The sequence below is a fragment of the Ochotona curzoniae genome, unplaced genomic scaffold (assembly GCF_017591425.1).
Source record: "Ochotona curzoniae isolate NIBS_2020 unplaced genomic scaffold, NIBS_Ocur_1.0 contig_64, whole genome shotgun sequence".
NCBI classification, from domain to species: Eukaryota; Metazoa; Chordata; class Mammalia; order Lagomorpha; family Ochotonidae; genus Ochotona; species Ochotona curzoniae.
In genome coordinates, this window is record NW_024466502.1 from 39168590 (window position 1) to 39190828 (window position 22239).

Below are 22239 nucleotides of genomic sequence, written 5' to 3' on the forward strand. Positions count from 1 at the left end.
CCCCTCAAAAATTCAGGAGATCCAACCATTAAAAACAAAGTGATTTGTAAAATCACAATTTCAGATTCAGAAATATTTATAAAGAAAACTTCTAACCACCCCAATAAAATACATCAAAAAGCTAACAAGCAAAGACTTTGCATTCCCCATTAAATTCTAAAAAATACTTATAGAAAGCTCTTAAAGGATGAGGGGAAAAAGGCATGACAAACACAAATGAATGGAATTACTAATTATGTGAAAATTCAGTTTAAGTTAACATGAAAGAGCTTAGAGACCTCTAGATCTCTAAAACTCATATGCAAAGTCTCACACACGAACATTCAAGTAGGATAAAGTACCATACTATCTACTATTTGTCCTTCTAAAACATTATAAAGTAAAGTGGAAACCTGTCTTTGTATCTAGGAATTCAAATTAAATTCTCATCTCCTTGTATGAGTCCAGGAGTATCTTAAATAAGCACTATCATAAATAAATCTTCAGCTATCAAAAATTCTGTTAAAAGCTACTACAGATAAATAAATTCATCATTTTCTAATGAAAAAGGAAATAATGTGGAACTCATTTTCAAAATTATTGGTTAGACATTTGTTTGGATCTTCTAACCTAATCAGGTGTGGAGAACTATTTTTCAGCCAAGGGCCGTTTGGACATGTGTAACATCAATGTAAGGCCACAAGAAATTATCCACTTAAAACGATTTTTGAGTTCTATCATACCAGATGATTCTGTGGACCCTTACATGATCTGTGGGCTGGTTTTCCCTCATTCTTAAGCTAAATTATCACAAAACAACTTAATTAGCTTTTAGTTACTCTTAAGGAAATATAGACCTTTTAAACAAAGTATCACTTGTCTGTGTACTAGCAAGAAGTAGCTCGAGGCTGGAAAACACACTACCAGGCACCTCATGATCTGGAGCAAGTCACAGGACCTCTTCTGCCTGTTGTGTCCTCACATCTGTAAAAGTGAGGCAGGAGGAAAGGCTTCGTTCTTTTTCAGCACTTTATGTTTACTTCTAATGACAGTTTAATTCACATCCAATCTTAGGAAAAGAGTGGGGAGAGGACTACTTCATAAAGTCTTTCTAGCATTATGTTACCTCCCTCTTTTCTTCCCTTCATTCTTCTACTTAAACCTCACCTCACTCATGACCAAATATAAAAAACACATATATACTTACATAATACGAATAATATAAATACTTATATAAGCATTTAAATTGCACCAACTTCCTAATTGTATAAACCAAGTTACTCAACTTCTCTTTAGGAAACAAAATCTTATTTGCATGCCTCTTGAATTTTCTCCTATGATCAGTGGTCCTTAAAAACTAAAAAGGAAAAACAAGTTTCCTAAGATTTGTCACAGACTGCACTAGCGGTAAATACAGCCTTTGCTTACTCAAAGACTGACTAAACCAGCAACATGCAAACAAATAGGATAGCAAATGGCTCGGAGCAGAACTGGTAAAATGTCCGCTGTGCCTTTCTTGTGAGATTTCAGAACTGAGATGCTAATATAAACAATCCTTTCAAAAAGGAAATAATAACTGTCTATCTTTTCAGTCATTAGATAAAGATTTCAACCACTTAAGAAGTTGGTAAGCGAGAACTCTTAAAGAACCAAATTGCATTTGTGGTCAACAACTAACTTGACCAATTTTATCTCCTAAAAATTCATTTAATCCTTGCATATTTAAATGTTATTTCCATTCACATTTTAGTTTCATAAATGCTTCAGAAATTACTATGGCACTCAACTTAATACCTAGTATTTTGAGGCACAACAGAATCTACACTTACAATTTCGATGACAGTAAATACTTCAGGAGAAGACTCAGCAATCTTTTTATTTACAAAGCTTTAAGCTTTTAAAATTTGAAATAAGCAAATTTTAAGAACAGTGTTATATAGATGGAAGGCCATGAGGTGGACTCATACCTTTTCACACACAAAATTGAACAGCATGTTTCCGTACAGGCAGCTTGGCTTCTAAGGCTATTACTCAGAACAAGTTTTCAGCATGAATTTAAAAGCTTCGGTTTTTTTTCTATCAGTAAATAAATCATTCTAGTCTTTCTTTCTCTTTAATACTGACTTTGACTTGTTATCTAAGTGACCACTTTCCTTAAAATTTAATTTGCAGAATGAAATAACTTATTATACTTTCATTAACTTACAAAAGAGAAAAAGAGATAGAATGGTCAATGAACACTACTTACACTTGCTAGAGTTGTCCCAAAACTTTAATCTAGCTAAAATAACAAAGCCATTGTTCCTGAATGGTTTCTAATGTTATAATACCGGAGAAATAATTATAACATCCACAAATACAACTCAGTTTTAAAAATGAGAATTAGGCTTCTGGCTTGCTCTGTGGTATATAAAAAATGAAAAAGCCTCTTTACTCTGAAATCACTCGGGAAAAAGTAAGCTAATCACCAAGAAAAAAAGTTCAAAAAAGTTTCACCAAGAAGATCCAAAATTTTCCAAAATTTGAATGCCTAGTTTCCCCCAGCAGTTAAACGCAATCAGGCATGTGACTGACAACACACATTTTATCAGAGTCAAAGAACACATTCAGCCATGTTCTTTCCACAGGTAAGAACCATTCTCCCCTCATCCGGACAAGAAACAGCCAAAAGCAAACACACAAAATCATAGCAAGTTACCTTCAAACATTCTTTCTCATTTAGATACAGTCCTTTGGGCTGGAATTTAAAAGCAATCCGGCAAGTTTTAAGCTGTTAAAATGGCTCCTGTAGATTGGGGAAGTGGTGTCTGTGCTTCGGCTTATGAGTCATACATGAAACTAAGTGTATCTAAGGGAGGCACGCCCATGTTGCTGTGGACCCAATTATTCTGCTAGGTCACACATGCAAATCCACAGGTTAAAAAACAGAGGGAAATGAGTAGGAAAAGAGGGAGGTACAGCCAAGGAACAAGATCTACCATGATTAAACTCATGTTAATTGCTACAATTTAAATATAACAGTAAAGCAGAACAACAATCTACATGGAAGCAACATTAACAGCATGTTGTTTTAAAGAATAAAACCTTAACTTTTAAAAAGTTACTTTAATGTACCAAGTAAATAAAATTATGAAAGGAAAAAAAAATAAAGTATGAAAGGGGAAAAGAAAAAGCAAACTCCGTGGAGCTTAATGTAACAATGGACTGGTGAATCTAATCTAGCTACTCATTAACCCTTATACGAAAGGAATATATTGCTATGTAATCTGAAAAAGCTAGCAAAGTGCATACTACCTGTGGACATATAAATTCACAAAACAGATAATCCACTTGAAAATCCAAAGTTCAGTGAAAAGTAAGTGTGAATTAATCTGGTTAACAAAGTTTTTCAGAAGACAGACACTAAGTATCGGAAAAACCAACATAACAAAATGGTTCTGCAAGGTTGATAAAACCCTATTTTTAAAAAATGTCAATATAATCATACTTTGCCTTTCTACTGCTTCAAATGATTGTCAGTTTTACCTTTTGAAAAAAACTTTGCCACATGTATTGCTGACCTCCGAAGTGCACTGATAACAGCTCCTACACTGTACATAACCAGCCAAAAGGGTCAAATGTGACCAGTGAAGCCTTGCTCTCCAAATCTTCACCCATTTGAAAAGGTGCCCAAACCACTGAAACCTGACTGTAACTACTTCCCTGGCCACAGAGTGCATACTTACTCAATAATCTCTAAAAGCCTCAACGTATTAAAATCTCTCACACATCAGAAAATGAGCTACCCTAGACTTACCCTAACAATAGTCAAAAAATAAATAGAATTTAGCAAGGTTTTTGCCTGTGAATTACCTTGGAGTTAATTATTCTCCTTTACCAGAGCACAGATGAGGGCACAAACTGTCACTGGCTCAGAAACTTTACAAACTGCTACAAAACCTAATAGTTATAACTGACTCTGCCCGGTAAGTACTTACTTATGTCCATTGAACACTGGTTGTTTACTTACTGAAATTTCTCAATGGCTGAATGAGTTATCAATAAAAATTATACTGAAAGAGAGAACGCACCAATTTGTTCATTATTACATGCCATATTTAGCTGATGTTACCTATTTAGTCGGAACCCAAACACAAAGAAACAAAGTTCTTCACAGCCCTACTCACTGGAAAGCCCCAAGTTGTTTCTCACAACTGAAATTCATTTTGGACAATATCCATGTAGGCCTAATCTTTTTTTTTAACCTAATCAGAACTTATACAGGGTGAGAGGGTGATAGAAAAGGAGGTCAAAATAAACAAATGACAAAGTTGATATATGTACTTAAAGAGTACTGGGGAAGGGGGCCGCGAGAGGATTCAGCACAGCAGCTGCAATGCGTTTGGGGAAGCGTGCAATGCATTTTGTAAAACCTAGGCTGTGTTTTGGCCCTACTTCTGATTCAGCCTCTTGTTAATGCTTACCAGAGAATCAGAGGCAGCAGGGAATGGCTCCAGCCCTTGCGTCCCTGTCACCTACATGGGAGACCTTTGAGTTTCCGGCTCTTATCCTTAGCCTATCTCAGCCTGGGATGTTGGGAGCATTTGGGAGTGAGCCAGCAGACAGATCCTTCTCCTTCTCTTTCTGCACATCAAATAAAAAAAATTCTTTTTTCAAATATTTAGATGTGAAGACATTCCAGAAAATCAGTAAGATGGGCATATTCTGTAAGTATATCACCATAATTTCAAGGTTAGCAATAGCATGAAAGAGGTCTTCAGAAAGACAAAATGAATATTATTTTATATATGAAGTACGAATACTTCTACCACTAAAGAAGAAATGCATTTATACAGATCACCTTGCTGTTTGATAACACATATCTGGAATATAATTTTTTAAAATACTTTGGGTCACCAACATGTAGACATAAAATGAATGGGAATATATCTGCCCTTCTCCAGCAGAAACAACTTATCTTAGTTGTTCCTTAAGGAGATGATTCCTGATTTCCATTACCATGTCACCTGCAGTTAAGTATACCCTCATTTTATGTATAATGCAAGAAATCAATCCCCACATACTGGAATGGCAAAGAACAAAAGTGGGTAAGTAATTCATTACAGGTTCTAGAGTCAACGTATTCCAAATTCCACCTCTACTATTTATTAGCTAAATAATCCTGGGTGCTCATTTAATAATTCTGTGAGATAACTTTGTTTAATATGATTTAGGCTAACCGGGGCCAGCAATGTTATATATTGCATAATGCTGGCCCCCTTGACACTGAAATCCCATATGGATGCTGGTGGGAGTCCCAGCTGTTCCACTTCTGATCCAGCTACCTGCTAAGTGCCTCTGGGAAAGCAGGAGAGATGATCTAAGTTCTTGGGGCCCAGGACCAATGTTGGAGGATGAGAAAAAAGACTTGGCTCTAGGATTCACCTTGGCCCAACCCTAGCAGCTGCAGTCATTTGAGGAGGGAACCAGCAGATGGAATATCTCTTTCTCTCCCTGTCTCTCCTTGTTTCTCTGTTAGTTCTGCCGTTCAAATAAATAAATACATTTTTTTAAGATTTATTTTTATTGCAAAGTCAGATATAGAAAGGAGGAAAGATAGAAAGGAAGATATTCTGTCTCATGATTCACTCCCCAAGTGGCTGCAATGGCTGGAGCTCAGCCAATGCGAAGCCAGAAGCCTCTTCCGCGTTTCCCACACAGGTGCAGGGTCCCAAGCTTTGGGCCACCCTCAACTACTTTCCCAGGCCACAAACAGGGAGCTGGATGGGAGGCATGGATGCCAGGATTAGAACTGGGGCCCATATGGGATCCTGGTGTGTTCAAGGAAAGGACTTTAGCCTCTAGGCTTACCACGCTGGGCCCTAAATACATCATTTTAAAAAATTAGACTAAGGCCCAACTAATTGTTAGGATTACCACAATACAATCCAAAACAAAAGCATATGTCTAAAAAAGTTTTCTATACAAATATTCACAACAGGCTTTTCTAAATAAACACCAAATATTAGAAACCCAAATGTCCTCTAATTGATGAATAAATAGATGCATCGTGGTATATCCACTTAGTAGAATGATACTCAGCAATAAAACATCTATTTGAACTTCCAACAAATGAGGAAGATATGAAAAGTTCATGGAAAATGGAACAAAAAAGCAGAAGTTTGTGATGGTTACATTCCTTACCAAAATGCCCAATTCTATACTTAGCTCTGGTTCCTGACTCCAGCTTCTGACAAATAGACCCTGGGAGGCAGTGGTAAGGCTCAGGTGGGTGCGACTCGGGCTGAGTTCCTGCCTCATGATTTCAGTCTCCTAACCAGACCAGGAATTTATAGACACTAGGTGATATCAGGGTGGGGGTGGAGGAGAACCCTGGCTCTCTCAAATGTATTTTTAAATTTCAGTTAAGTCAATTTTGATGCAAAAACATAGAGGAGACAGCTTTATAATGTAACTGACTCAGCTGTCACACATAAGTCATCCCTTTCCAAAGTACAAGTTTCATTCCTGGCTGCTTTGCTTCCAATCCAGCTTCCTGCTGGTGTATCGGGAAGGCACTGAAAAATGGAAGGTGGCTGCTCACTTCAGCCTGGTTAAGTCTAGGCCTTTGCAGTCAGTTGAGGATTGAACTACTGTATGGAAGAGTTCTCTCTCAGCTCGCCCTGCCTCCCAACCAGTCACTCTGCCTCACAAATAAATAAAATCCTCTTTAAAAATTGATAAAAAATGTATCATATGTAAAAAACCCCACCAATACATGGGTTTCAAAGTGGGTTTTTTGTTGTTTGTTTGATTGGTTTTGCACCAAAATAAACTTATCTTTAAGGTTCACTTCCCGAAATCCAAATGCCACAACAGTCAGGGCTAGGCCATGCTGAAATGAGAAGTCTGGAACTCCATCTGAGTCTCGTAAGTCATGGCTGGAGCCCAAACACTTGAACCATCAATCACTGCTTCCAAGAATGTACTAGTGAGACACTAGGTCAGAAGCAGAAGTGCACATCTCAGATCACACCTGGAAATGGGATCTTACAGTCTAAAGAGGTGGTTTAAGCCACCTATTACAATGCCTGCCCCTAAACTTACCTTTTAATGCCTTTCCCCCAGAACTTCTAAAATAATTAGTGTATCTTAATGTATTTGAGAGGCAGAGAAAGACTCTCAATTCACTGCTGTGCCTCCCAGGTGCCCACAGCAATTGCATAGTGAGCTAGATAGAACTCTGGGTCTCCCACATGGATGGGTCTACCTCACTTAGGAGTCTCCCAAGAAGTGTCGTCACAGGCCCAGCATGCTAGCCTTGTGGCTACAGTCCTCGCCTTGCATGCCCAGGATCCCATATGGGCTCCAATTCGTGTCCTGGCAACCCTACTTCTTTCCACCTACCTGCTTGTGGCATGGGGAAGCAGTTGAGAATGGCCCAAAGCCTTGGGACCCTACACCTGTGTGGGAGACCCAGAAGAGGCTTCTGGCTCCCAGCTCCGCATCAGCTCAGCTCCAGCCATTGCGGCTACTTGGGGAATCAATCAGGGGATAGAAGATCTTTGTCTTTCCTTCATTCTGTAAATCTGACTTGCCAGTGAAAATAAATCAATCTTTAAAAAAAAAAAAGTGTCTCCACTTGTATACCATACACCCTTTGTACCCCTCCATTTTTCTTAAATTTTTTTTATGTATTTGCCTATGCTACAATATAAATGAATCAGAAAGCATTAGGTTGAATTAAATAAGCTAGACAGAATATATATACATGCATAGATGGCCCTCCATAACCACAGACAAAGAATAATAATAAAAAAGTGGTCTGTTATAAACATGTACAAACTTTTTCCTGGTCATTACTCCCCTCAAAACACATCATATTTTAGTCAGTACTGCGTTTGTACACAATTTACAGATTACTATATGAGGGGATGGCACTTAATTATATACAAATACAAGTCATTTTACATAACAGACTTGAACACCTATAAATTGTGGTTCTCTACCAGGAATCCTGGGACCCATCTGCAGATACTGAGGTGTGACTCTACTGCCTGAGTCCATTTATATTATTTTCTGGGAAAGGCAAAACAAACAAGACAGAAAATCTATCAACAGTTTCAAACAGTATGGAATGAGAACGTACAAACTAGGAAAGAGAACAAGGAACTGTTTAAGATAGGGAAATGTTCTGTATCTGGAACGTGGTTCTGGTTGTATGCCATACACATGTTATGATTCACAGAACTTTCAAACTAAATGTAATAATTTATTTAATAAATTATACTGTAATAAACCTAATTTTAAAGAGATTTATTTCACATATATGAACTGCTTAAAATAATACTACATATCTATTAAACACCTAACAAACATGAGCTATTAATAATATGGTTCATAAATGCAACATCTATAAAATGCTCTTAATTGGGTCCAGTGCAATAGCCTAGTGGCTAAAATCCTCACTTTGCATGCATCAGGATCTCATACGGGGTGCCAGTTTGTGTGCCAGCTGCTCCCCTTACCATTCAGTTCCCTTCCCGTGGCCTGGGAAAGCAGTATAGGATGACCCAAATCCTGGGACCCCTGCACCTATATGGGAGACCAGGAAGAGGCTTCTGTCTCCTGGCTCCAGCTCAGATCAGCTCCAATTGCTGTGACCACTTGGGAATTAAGAACCAGTAGATGGAGGATCTGTCTTTCCTCTCTGTAAATCTGACTTTACAACAAAAATAAAATCTTTAAAATAAGGTAACACTTCTTTAAAAAAAAAAAAAAAAAGATTTGTAGTAAAAATGTACTTAATGATGATAAGCCTGAGCACATCAAGTTTCAGATGCTCAATAGTTATCAAATGGCCTTGGAATTGAATATACAGTTCTGAGGCCCAAGGTTAAGGTGTAAGCTCAATTTGAGAGTTAACATATATATGACATTAACATGTAGATGATTTTAAAGCTATGGGTGTAAAAGGTAAACAATGACAAAGGTGAGGATACCCCAACATTCAGAAGTAGGAGAGACGACGAAGGGGCACTCGTGGTGTTTCCCTGAAACTGCAGTAAGAGCTCCCACGAGGGAAAAGGCAACTCTGCTGATGACAGATCAACAATGATGAGGTCTAAGGGAAAAAATGACAGTTAAATTTAGCAACTTTGACATCATTTGAGTTTTTATGGTGTGGTATAATAAAAAGAGCAAAAAAAAAAAAAAAGCCTGTGTAGAGAAAGTTTGAAGAATGAGGGGTGAGAAACTAGAGCTATAAAATTTTTTGTTTGTTTAGAAAGGGATCAAGAGAAAGTTTTCTGACTTGGGAGTTTCTTTTTTGGGAGGGGGTTGGAGAAAAAAGAGGACTTGTTTAAAAAACAAAACAAAACAAAACAAAAACTACCTCTCTGTTGCCCAGAACATTCCATTCTGTGTTGCAACAATTCTGTACAAGTCTGTGTCCATCCTATTAAACTGGTAACTTACTTGAGGACAGGGTCTACCTCATGCAGCTGCTGCAATCAACTAGTAACACTGGACTATTTCATGCCTATCTAGGATTTCAGTTACCGTTCTGTAAAGTACTGTGATATTTGCTCTTTAAGGAAAGAGGAACCAAATACAGCCAGAAGAGTAGGGAATTTTAGATTATGTCAAAAAACAAAAACTTTCTAAACTTCTCTTATTGAATGAGTACAGGCTTTGGAGCAGCTGACCCAGATCTGAGCCTCAATTCAAGTAATAACTAATTGTACAATACAGGGCTACTTCAACTCCAAGTCTCTGTCTTCACTTTTGTAGAGAGGACAATGATAATCGTTACTTCATAAAGTAATTCATTATATTGCTTGTTATAGTGCCAAATCAAATAATGTGTTCTCAAATGTTTAATCAAAAAGAGGGATAAACTATAGAACATATATCCTACATCCATACTGAGCAGTAAAACAGAACAAAGCATGGCTAATAAAACTTGGATGAATAGCATCAGCATTATGAGTAAACCACACCTCTGCCAAAAGGTTAAAAATAATTCAATTTTTATATTTGTTTTTAATATTTATTTTTACTGGAAAGGCAGATTTACAAAGAGAAGAAGACAGAAAGATCTTCCATCTGCTGCTTCACTTCCCATATAGCCGTAACAGGCAGAACTAAACTGATCTAAAGTCAGGAGCCAGGAGCTTCTTCCAGGTCTCCCCAGGGTTCAAGCTGCCAAGTACTTGGAACATCTGCTGCCGCAGAGAGCTGGATGGAAAGAGAAACGCCCAGGCCAGCTTCCTGCCTTTCCAGGGACACTGACAGGGAGCTGGATGGAAAGCAGATGATTCAAGTATCAAACTAAACAAGTGCTCAGATACAGGGTGCAAGCATAACAGGTGGCAGCTTAACTTGCTGCACCACAATGCTGGCACTGACAATAATGTATTTTTTTTTTAAAGAACTTCTCACACATTTTCCTCCATTATTCCAACTAAAATGAACAAAAACAAAAACCCCTTACTGGTCTACCAGTACCCACAGAATAAATTCCAATACACAATAACTACCCATTCTTACTGTGGCCCATCTAATTACAGCCTCACCTTTGAGTATTTCATCTGATAAGCTATGCTCTACAATACAGCTTTGCTAAACTTCCAACCAGTTCATAGCATGTTATGCTATTTCACTCCACCCCTTCTGGCCTTCCCCACCCAGTGAATCTCATGCCAGCCTTTCACTCCTCAGTGTATTATTAAAAGGAAGAACTAATCATGTTCTTCTCAGTGCTTGCACAGGATTTTGTAAATTATCTAACAGATGCATGACTCACATTGTTGGTTCAGAAATACATATATGCACTGCTTCAATGTGCAATCACTCTGCTAGCTTTAAAAAACCTAAAGTGGAGAGATTTCCTTCAAGAACTCTCCTTGCCTACTTTTCTGAGCTAAGGGGAAGAACATTTTATTTCATTTCATGTGCTTCCATGTCTCATTGGTTATTTCAGACAGCATTGCTGAGTCACAATAGTTATTTAATAAATATCTGCTGAATGAAACATTTGGAAGCTGAATTAAGTATTGGCTCAAAGATAAATCTTGCGCTGTTGTTGTTTTCCACACAATCCAAACTATTCTCACATCATTTCTATATAGGTCCAAATGACACAAAAGGCCAATGTCCTTTGCAAGTTCTCTGACTTAGTCCAAATCTACGAACTAGTAGGGCTGGACCTGGTAGCCCTGTTTGATGATCACGAGAAATGCTGCATGTAACAAGAAGTTTCTGGATTTGATCCAGTGTTTACATCTTGATTTCCCACTATGCTACTAGATTAGAAGTAACACTTCAAAATTACAAAGAGATACTGACAGAGAGGGAGAGAACAAAAAAGGAGAGAAAACCCACCAAACATTTTCAATAGTTTAGCACTGATTATCCCAAAGTAGCATTTACTGTTAAATTTTGATTTTCTATCCTTTTAGGTCTATACTTACACAGTGTCTTTTCCTAGTTCAGAAGAAACTGGCAAAAGTTCCCATGGAAAGGAGTATTTAAATAAGAAATACTGAAAACTGATCTGTTCTGGTGCTCTCCACTCCAAGTCAAATCACTGTCCAAAGCATTTAATTAACAACCACTTTAGAAAATGTTTTCTTTTCTGTTTTTTTTTTTAAAGTAACAAGTGATTGTGTTATAAGATTGTACCACTTACTGATCATCCAGTTTTTTAAAAACCACAAGCACAAGACTAAGATAAAGCCATCTGACTCTCAGGAGCCTTGCAGGAGGACAAAGCAATGCCAGAATTGCATGCTGTCATCTTGTACAAGCAAAAAGAAACTGGTTGAGAAGACTAATGTTCAAGAAAGTCAGATTAATTTTAAACCCATTTGATAGTAATGCCTCATAAACTTTAGTCTGCAACTCAAACATACCATGTAACCACTGCCATATACCTCTTCCCAATGAATTTCACTGTCATTATTCTTTGAAATTGTCTTTGGGACTGGTTATGTTTATTTACTGTAGCTTTTGTTTATCCCACAGCACAAACCCTAAAAGTCATGTGCAGTCTCCCTGCTCAAGTCTCAGCCTGCAGAGACTGGTGTAGCAAGCCACTGCCTGCAATGCTGACATCCCATATGGGCATTGGTTCAAGCCCCAGATGCTCCAGTTTGTCTCAGTTCTCTGCTAATGCACCTGGGAAAGCAGTAAAGGATGACCAAGAACCCAGGGTGATAGTCCAGTGGCTAAAGTTCTTGCCTTGCATGCACCACGATCCCATATGGGTGGTCAGTTCATATCCTGGCTGTTTCACTTCCCTTCCAGCTTCCTTCTTCCGGCCTGGGAAAGCAGACAATGACAGCCCAAAGCCTTGGGACTCTGTACCCACATGGGAGATCAGGAAAAAGCTCCTGGCTTTGGATCGGCTTAGCTCCAGTCATTGTGACCACTTGGGGAATGAACCAACAGATAGAAGCTCTTTCTGTCTCTCCTTCTCTGTGAAAATATGACTTTCCAATAAAAATAAGTCTTAAAAAAAAAAGATGACCAAATCTTTTGATGCTTAGGATCCTGCACACATGTGGGAAACCTGAAAGAAACTCCTGGCTCCAGGGTTTGACCTAGCCTAACCCCAACTGCTATGGTAATTTGGAGAGTAAACCACTGGATGAAAGAATTGTCTATTTCTCCCTCCAACTTTTGCTTTTCAAACAAAGACAACATATCTTTAAGAAAAAAAAAAAAGAGTAAACTGGGCTTGCTTCAGGGAAACCATTTCTCTGCATCTTTAGAGTGCCTACACGGTGGCAGACCCTGGTACAGCCTGCCCAATGGCAGCACAATGCAGAGGAACACAGAATCAACCCCTCCATGGCCAATTATGGACAGCTCAATTATGGACACCGCCCCATAGTCAAGGTTGAAATTATTAAATCAGTGACAAATGAGGCCCATCATCATTTTGAAATTGTTCTCATCAACCTGTAACTGAATCCACTCCTTCACTATAATTAAATGGAACTGTGAAATGATGTCAGGCATATTCTTAGGAGGCATTCCAGAATGAAGCAGGAGGTCCCAACTTTCCAGCTGTTGGGGCAGGGAGTGAGGTTACTGGCACCGTTTCCTTTTTCTGGACCAACAGAACTCATGAACTGCCCATTCAGTCTAGGGTGTGAAGTCGTGGTTCAGTTTTGGATGCACAACCTGAGCAATAATCTTCACCTTGCAACTACCAGGATCCCGTATGAGCAACAGTTTGTGTCCCGGCTGTTCCACTTCCCATTCAGCTCTCTGCTTGTGACCCAGTAAAGCATCCCAGGATGGCCCAAGTCTTGAGACCGTGTATCTGCATGTATTTGCATGGGAGATCCAGAAGAAGCTCCTGGCTTCGGATCAGCTCAGCTCTGGTCATTTTGGCCACTTGGGGAGGGAACCAGCAGAAGGAAGATATTTCTCTTGTCTTTCCTCTTATAAATCTGACTTTCCAATAAAAACATATAGATTTAAAAAAAAACGGGAAAATATACTTTAGAATAATTAAGGGCAGTCCTTCTGAAAAAGTCACAGCTGACCTGAAACCTAAATGGTAACTAGAGAAGCAAAGATACTGAGAAATTCTATTACCTGGGGACATTAAAGGAACAGATGGGGCAGAAGGCAGCACCATAGCCAGAAGGCAGGCAGGAAGTGGTAACAAGTACAGAGTATAAAATCAATTACAGGAGTGCTAAGATCATGCATCACTTCTACAATGAGAAAAAAAATTATCAAGCTAATTTTATGCTAACAATCAAAAACCTGGGCCAATACCCTAGTCACACAGGTAGACAGTCCTGTCTGCAATTACATTCACAGAGACAGTGCAAATGATTTCCCAGGTCTTACTGGACATGCAGGCTGGACGTTCCCCACAAGTTAGTTACAGAGACAAATGAGCCTTTATAACTTATCACACCTGATGGTTCCAGAACACTATATTTTGGACTAAAATAAATGCCACCTCTTAAGGACCTGATGAAGTGAAGTAGCACCTGCACATTTTACATCCTACCAACTGTGCACAAGGGTTTCAATTTCTTCACATCTGCACCAACACTTTTTGTTTTTGGCTTTTTTCCCCCCTGTTCATATTCATGTTAAAAGTATGAGGTGACAAATTTGCTTTTATATTAAGTTGACATACATTCTTTTACCTATAAATTCATGGTAAAAAGCTTATATAAATATGCTCACTAACAGAAGGCAGTGTAGAATCGACAGTACAAAATAACAGTTTTTCAAAGCATAATGTTAAGGGACAGAGTAACTGGGGTTCATGTGAAATGGCACAGATATAAGGGAGTTTAAGGGAAAGACATTCCCCTTCATATCTGGCATCTCCTGGTGATGCCTCCTGCCTCCTCAGAGCTCTGAATCCCTAAGCCTACCTTTTGTATCTCAGAGTATTTCCTTTCATTCCCCTCCAGCACCGCCTTGCCTTAACAGCTTCCTCTGCCAAATTGACCTGTGTTGGTACCTTGCTTGTCACCACCTTCCCTTTATGCTTCAGCTTTCAAACAAGGATCAGTACCTGCCTTGCTCAGTGGATGGCTCAGTGGCAGGGTCTCTCCTTCCTGGTTAACAGGTCTTCTATACCGTTGGCATAGTCGCAATCAGAGATAAGCATATGTTAGAAGAGTTAGGGTAGAACAAATACCACAAATTTGAAAGGCTGAATTAAAACATTTGGCTAAACATGGAAACAGATAAAAAGCTTCACAAGAAGCAACGTATCAAGAGAAGCTAATTCAGAATTATATCCTGTTCTCCAAATTCTGAATCTAAAACATTGCAATTTAAGAGAATTTAAAAGTATTATCTGGATCAAACATTTAAAGTTTCTTACTGTGTTTATACCACGGTATACTTTCTGGAAAAATTCAGAGAGATGACTGACATATTTAAAGTCACTAACATTATATTTGGCAATTATTTCATTACCAAAATGTGAGATCTCTCAGGTAAATAGTTGTCCTCTTCAGCTATCATGTTCTTAAAGAATGCACAACTGGTGCTTTAAGCCACTTCTACTTTATTGGGGACACAAATTTTATGCACTGTACTGTAACTCCCTAACCCCCACCCTGTACTGACACCTCAGAAAATACAAGTATGTACTCCATTTATGACATTATAGGTCATAAACAGTTCATTTGCTGGGAAAGTTTTATTTTTGTTTTTAGAAGTCAAGGCCAAATGATCTCCTGAGTTGCAGAAAGCAAGTAAGTATTTCACAATCATTTTGATTCAGACTACTTTATCATCCTTTAATCTCTGAGCAGGCTGTCCTATAAATAGGTAACACATAGCATATCCCAAACTCAGTTACATAAATACAATTCACATAATTCATTAAAGCATGGAGAATTTTTAACAACTACAAGGAATTCTACAAAGAGGGAGAGAGAATAAAAAGCCATATTCAGTTGTCCAAAAAAGAGGAAACTTTCATATACCTGTTAGAACTTTAACTTTCAAGGACAAAACACACTTATAACAGGTTGAAACAACCAATATAAGGGGGAAAAGAGCATTCACAATTGGTCCTATACACTAAAATTATATGTCAGGACCAAATTAAGTGTACCACCTGAAAGGAATTACTGAGTTCCTATGTGACATTTTTCAGCTATTGATTCTATGTGAGATTCTATTTAAAAACCTTAGAGAAAGTTCATAGCACAAACTAATTTCAAACTTTCTTTTTCATGAACACAACCACATAAGCCAACATGGAAGAATCATAGCCAGTTCTAAAATTCTAAAATTGAGTGCTTGCTTTGGCAGCACATAGACTAAAATACTAAATTTGGAATTAGTAGAACTTTTCTCTACTTCTGGTAGGTTTCAGTTTGACATTATACTGTCCACAGGGTGGCAGTCTCATAGTCTTAATTTTGTTCCTGGATTCAATGCATAATTTCAGTGTTCAAAAAGTCAGAGATGCACACACATGCCTGTCAAAAGAAATTTAACATCTGACCAACCTAAAGAGAAAAAATTTCTGTCCCCTGCAAAAAACAAGTCTATGTTTTTATAAGCTTGTTTTATTTCCATAGATTTCCCAATTTTGTTTTTTTAAGTTTACTAGTATTTTCTGACATCTTAAATTTTTATTTCAATAAATCCCTTGCATCTGACCTTTCCTTTCTATTTCTTTGCTATCACCCTATTTAGGAACAGAATAAACACAAAGAGAGATATTCGGAGTCATTAGTGCACTGCAGAAGACAATCATGGTCAAAGTCTAACAGAGACAGTGCAAGTTCAGATAGGAATGGAAAAAGGTGAATGGATACCACAAATGGAATCTTTACCATCCTTTAATCCATACTTCACACCACTAGCAAATTAATATTACCAGAAATCCCTTTCCTTAGCTTAATTCCGAAATTCAAGAACCTTGCAAAATATTCTTGCCAGGGGTTTGCAAAATTCTTACAACTTCTGATTTTCATTCACTCATTTAAATAGCTTTTGATTGTTCACCAGGTGCTTAGAGCGCTGCTGCAAACCTGGTGATGCACGTGGTGATAAGTCCCAAGTCCTTACCCCAAAGTCACAATCTGCAGAACAATTTGCCACAAGGGAAGAGTAAAAGCCTCAAAGGCACTTCTAAGGCACAGGGCTCCCTCTAAGCATGAGTCATGGGAAAACACACTGGGCAGGCAGGGGGAGGCAGCACACAGTGTGATGGCATCAGATCTGACTAACCCTACACCGACAGTGTCCTATGCTTGCAGTCCTATTTCCTATTTCTAGCCTACCAGTACCCTCAGCTCAATCAGAAGTTATCAGGAACTGGCACTATAAGCTCTGTTCTTACTTGCTTTCTTCTAATGCTGACCCCAAATCCCTTCTCCCAATATCTACCAACAAAAGCCAAAACAACTTTCAAACCCATCTCCAATGCTGTTTCCCAGAAGAGATCTTTCTCTACTTCCCTCGCACAAAGAAACATGTGGATTTGGAAGACCTTCAAGCACTAAAGAACACTGGTTTGGTTTCCTTAGTGTATTTACTACACTGTGATACATAATAATTATCTATACACTTATCTAACTTGTTTTATCAGTTATTTACTGAGCACTTGCTACCTTCCTATAACTCTTCAGTAATTAGTTTCATCATAAAATTATTACATTTAAAAAAATGTAATATTCAAGATAAATGTAAAATCTAGAGTTACTATTCTACATGATTTTTATTGCTTCAATCTTTAAGTCTTACCAATACAAAAACATCAGCATTTAACATGTATAATTCAGTGTTCTAAATTATTTACAGAACTGTGAAACAATCATCATAACCTAAGTTTAAGACACCGTGATCACCTGAAATCTACCTACATTAGCAGTTAGTTTCCTCACAGGGCCCCTCTTATCTGAGCCTATCACTAATCTACCTTTTTTATAGGTTTGCCAATTTTGGACATCTCACATAAATGTGGTCTTTCATGCTCAACTTCTTTCACTTGGAGCAATGTTCCTGAATTTCATTCATACTTGAGTTTATTTCAGTACTATATTCCTTTTTATTGCTAAATAATAGTCCAACATACAGATAGAACACATTTTTATTCAGTTTGAACTGATGGAACCTTGGTTATTCTCACTCTTCGCCTATGAATAATGCTGTTACAAAGATTAATATGTAAGTCTTGGTGTAGGCCTATGTTTTCATTTCTCCTGGGTATATACCTAGTAGTGGAAATGCTGTTCATACAATAGCTATCTGTATAACATTTGAAGAAACTTCCAAACTATTTTTCCAAAGCCACTGCTCCACTCAACATTTGCACTGGCCACACATGAGGGTTGCAACTTGTTTACTACTGTCTGAATACTTTAGCACAAGAGCAATCCCACTACAGGGAGGAGTCAACAAAAAGTTCATGGGAAAAGCACAAAACAGTACAAAACCTCAAAATTTTTGTACCAAAATGAACTTCTCTTTTAATTCCATTTTTCCATGAGCTTTTTTTTGAAGCAATATCCTTAATCTTATGAACAGTAATTTCAGATAGTAAGAAAACAAAAAATTGGGTGAAGTAACAAGAATGAAACAAAAAACATGATTACCAATATTTTCTGGTAACCAGGCAAAAGTATCAATATAGCCACCCTCACCAATGTGTCAGCTTGTCTCTCCCAACCTTAAGGAGTTCAAGTATTCCTGACAGTCATGAGCAGCATTAACAATAGCAATGTCTTTTTCAATAAAGCAAGTCAATAGGAACATAGTTGCAGATCATTCTCATAATTTAAAACTAGAGTTCAATCTTATACATTGAATTCTAAGTAGTCACTTCTCTCCATTCCATTAATTAAAAGATAATATTTCACTCCTACACATAAAATCTATGGGCACAGAATATACATTCCATATTGTTTGAATCTTTTAAAACAATGTTTTTTCACATCTTCTTTATTTGGATTTTTCAAACAGGAGGAAATAAAAGTGCTTTTAAAATTCTAGCAACATAAAGACTCTATTACCTAGTCAAAAGGTATCACGTTAAAATTCCTTTCTACCCTCCCCACCCCCCATCCTCCAGGCACTCCATGCTCCCGCCAGACCAGACTACTTGTCACTGTCCCGCTCTTGTGCCCTCACCCCAGCTCAGCTTTACGATTCACATTCCCCAACTGGAGAAACCCAACCAGTTCTTCAAGGCCCGGGGCAAAGCAAGCTTCTCAGTACAGTAACGCACTTCACACCACTCCGCCACGTTCTACCCGATACACAACTGCAGATAATCAGCTTCCCCCCAAACGAACTGTTTGTAATCACTGGAGAATGACTTTAACGCAGCACCTACTTTGGCACCGTTTGGGACTTTATGATGCTAGGTCATTGCAAAACTCAAGGTCAAAAGTTAAGTCCTCTCTGGAGGCAATTAAGGCAGAAGTGTCTTCCCTTCCTTCCAAATCCAAATACTTAAGTTACTTGTTCTTCCCAATAGCACAGGACGGCTACTTCTTTAAACGAAACTTTTCCACTCATTACCTACCCATGAATTGCTCAACAACTCTTCCAGCTCCGAGGTATGTAACTCATTATTAAGAACTGCAGCTCTTTATTGAAGCCAGAGGAGCAGAGAAGGTGAAAGATCCGTACAAGGCCACGGAATCAGAAGACCCCATTCCACTCAAATCTAATTCCTTCCAGTAGTCTGCCCACTACCAGCTAACACAAACAACCTCAGCATCAGTAACTTCAAAAGCAACTGACATGTAAAGGACTCGAGTATGTGCATTCGTAAAAATCCTTTGGAACGGTCGGTCACTAATTCTGATTACACAAGTCCCATTCACAGATGACCTTCAAGCCTACCATGCAGCTGAAACTATAACACAGTTCGAGCAGACACCCAGACTTGTACTCTTAATCACGGCTCTGGTCAGGAGCCCATCCGCCTGGAGTCACTTTTTCCTTCTTCATCTGTCCCCAGAGGCTCGACAGACTAAACATTATAGCTGACCCTGTTTTCCAATTTCAACTGCATTTAAGATAACGCTTTTGTTTCATTTACAGCTCCTGCTGCTGACACAGCTGCCCTGTCTTTGTAATAAACACAGGGCTTCTATATTTAAAAATACAGTGAAACTTTGTTATAACATCCCCTCCCAGGGCTCTGGCCAATTTGTTCTCTGGCAAACCCCACCTCCACACCAGGATTTTTTAATTAGCGGCGCTCAAGACGCTAGCCTGGCCCTTTCGCAAAGTCCATTTTCTTCTTTCAAGACATCTCATCACAGTGGTATTTGCCTTCCCCGCAGCTCGTGGTGTGTTTCTCAAGGAGAGAGGGAAAAACACTGAACAGCCTCCCTTCCTACCAGGCCTTCGAGACGAGGTCAAGTTGAGGGGACCTCGCAGGCCGGACTGGGGGTGCCGGTGCCAGGGAAGCCGCGGGAAGCGCCTCGGGGTCTGCGGGGACTCTTTCGTCTACACCGCGCCCACAGATGAGACCTAGAGCACCTAGCGAGGACACGCGGGCGCAGGACAGGGGGACAAACTCGCCCCGCGCCTCCCCGGACCGATCGGAAGGGGGCGGCCGAGCAGGGTGTGGGCCGAGGGGGCGCCAGGAGGAGATAACGCCAGGCCGGAGTTAATCATCACCTCCCCAACGTCTGGAAAACTACGACGGGAGGCGGGGGAGCAGCCCCGGGAGAAAGCGAAACTCCCAGCCGACTGAGCAGCCCCAAGAGCCCTAGGCGGGAGAGGAACCCGGAGCGCACTCGCTTCTCCCAGTGCTCCCCTCGCGCCTCCCTAAAGGAGCAGCCCAGCTCCCGGGCGCAAGTAACAATCCGGCTAAAATCTCCTTTTACACATTCGTCTACACGTAAGACAGCAAAACGGATACAATCACTGAAAGTAAAGTAAATTCCTCCAGCTCGCTACTAAAAGCGACAGTAAACAAAAAGAACAACCCATTCCCATACCGGGAGTCGAACCCGGGCCGCCTGGGTGAAAACCAGGAATCCTAACCGCTAGACCATATGGGAAGTGTTGCTGAGCGAACCCCCGTGACCCACCTGAGACGCGTCAGCGCCGCCGCTGCTGCTCACACAGCCGGGCGCTCCCGCCGCCGCCTCGGCCGCTCGCGCCGCCGCTGCCCACGCCGCTGCCCACGCGCAGGAACGAGCGGCTCCGAGCGCGCGGGCGTCGCGGGGGAGGGGCGGGGCCGCCACGGGCAAGCTCCGAGGCGCACGAAACCCGGCGGCGACTCGCAAAGCCTCACAACCTGCGGGCACTTCACCTTTTCCTCTCTAACTCTGCCAGCGGCCCCCCGGCCCACAAAGTCCGGGTTGGCTCCGCTGGTCAAAGTGCGTGCGGACTAGTTGGCAAAGTTGAGGGCGGCGACGTCTCTGGGAACAGCTGTTTGCGTTCGGGGCGGAGGCGAGGCGCGAGCTCCTTGGCCCCGAGCCAGCGAGCCTAGAAGGAGGGTGAAGAGTCTGGGTCTCAAGAGAGCAGAGCAGAGAGAACGGAGGAGAAAAAGCGCGATGGCTTGGGGCGGGGAGGGAGCTGAGGCTTGAGTGATCCGTCCTTCAGCTGAGGTCCCGTCGCGCTTTCGCCCCTTCTGAGTGACCTCAACCCCTTTATACAGACCCCTCCTCTCAGGAGCCGGGAGCACCGCCCCTGGAGGGGGAGGGGAAGAGCAGGCGATCTCGAGCGCGGATTGACTCGTCCGGGCACCCGTAGTTGGGAACTGGAGAACGCCGGTCCCGGAGAAAAAGGAAGAAAAAAAAAGTGTCGGGGCTCGGCGGGACGCTCCGGTGGGCCTCGCGGCGGGCCTGGGCCCGACTCACCCCGCCGCCTGAAGAGCGCGAGTCGGAGTCGGAGCTCGGGCGCGGCGCGGAGCAGCGGGCGCTGTCATGTGAGTTGGCTCCCAGGCCCCAAACAACGAGGCGTTGTTTCTCCGGGCGGCCCTTTCTCTCCCCCCGGGTCTCTCCCCCGCCCCGCCGCCTTCTCCCGCCCTTCGACCGGCCGGGGGCGTGACGAGGCGTCCTTAACTCGCTCGGGACCGGCTCCAGGCCTGCGGGGCTTGTTCTCTGGGCGGGATGGGAAATGCTGCCCCGGGGGGCGTGCGGCCCGGGCCGTGGGCTGGGGGGCCGTGGGCTGGGGGGCCGTGGGCTGGGGGGCCGTGGGGGCGGCCACGCCGCGTCCGGCCCACCGGTGCCGTCGCGGGGCGCGGGACCCTTGGCTGGGGGCGCTTGGAGCCTGGAATGTTGAGTAATTTTACCGCCGCGCCCCTGGAAGCCGCCAGCCTCGCATAACAAAATGATTTTACTTCTTGTCCTCCCCTTACGCGCCTCGGCTTTTCCCACTGTGGCCCTGAAGCTCAGCTACAAAATGTGTTCAGTGACAGGCCCTGAGGAACCTGCCTTTGTCCGGGGTAGCCCTTATGCTTAATTCTTTTGGGTGGAAATACTTCGATTTGAGGCTAAGTCTTGAGTTTGTGTAGGCCTCCATTACAGCGATCTCCCAAAAAGAAAGAATGAAAAGAATAACATGATGTTCCAAGACTTACATTTCAAAATCGAAAACATCCCGAATTTTACCTTTTTAAATGTCACCTCAGCCTAGACTTGTTTTTCCTTTTTCAGGGCAGACTACTGGAAGTCACAACCCAAGAAGTTCTGTGATTATTGCAAGTGCTGGATAGCAGACAATAGGCCTGTATGATAATTCCACTCTGAGAAATTCCACTTATTGTGCTCATGTGAAATGTTGCGTTTGACCAAAGTTTCG

At 41.0% G+C, this 22239-nt stretch overlaps 2 protein-coding genes and 1 non-coding gene across 5 annotated transcripts in view; 1 reads left to right on the forward strand and 2 right to left on the reverse strand.

Annotated features, from left to right (window-relative positions):
- ELF1 (E74 like ETS transcription factor 1) overlaps nucleotides 1–20572 on the reverse strand; it is an 89862-nt gene extending 69290 nt beyond the window's left edge. The window contains exon 1 of one of the 2 annotated variants that reach the window (XM_040991331.1): nucleotides 20523–20572. The gene's annotated coding sequence lies outside the window, so the exon portion shown is untranslated. Of the gene's footprint in view, nucleotides 1–2677; nucleotides 3053–20522 lie in introns of those variants that run through there. The other variant, XM_040991327.1, reaches the window with a different exon arrangement.
- TRNAE-UUC lies at nucleotides 20421–20492 on the reverse strand. Its single transcript has one exon. It is a non-coding gene; the product is annotated as a tRNA-Glu (tRNA).
- A 157-nt stretch (nucleotides 20573–20729) lies between the features above and the next one.
- Nucleotides 20730–22239, forward strand: part of WBP4 (WW domain binding protein 4) — a 38666-nt gene continuing 37156 nt past the window's right edge. For both annotated transcript variants that reach the window (XM_040991333.1, XM_040991335.1), the window contains exons 1-2: nucleotides 20730–21364; nucleotides 22095–22167. In XM_040991333.1, the coding sequence (XP_040847267.1) occupies nucleotides 21363–21364; nucleotides 22095–22167 (75 nt within the window). In that variant the 5' untranslated portion in view covers nucleotides 20730–21362. The remainder of the gene's footprint in view (nucleotides 21365–22094; nucleotides 22168–22239) is intronic.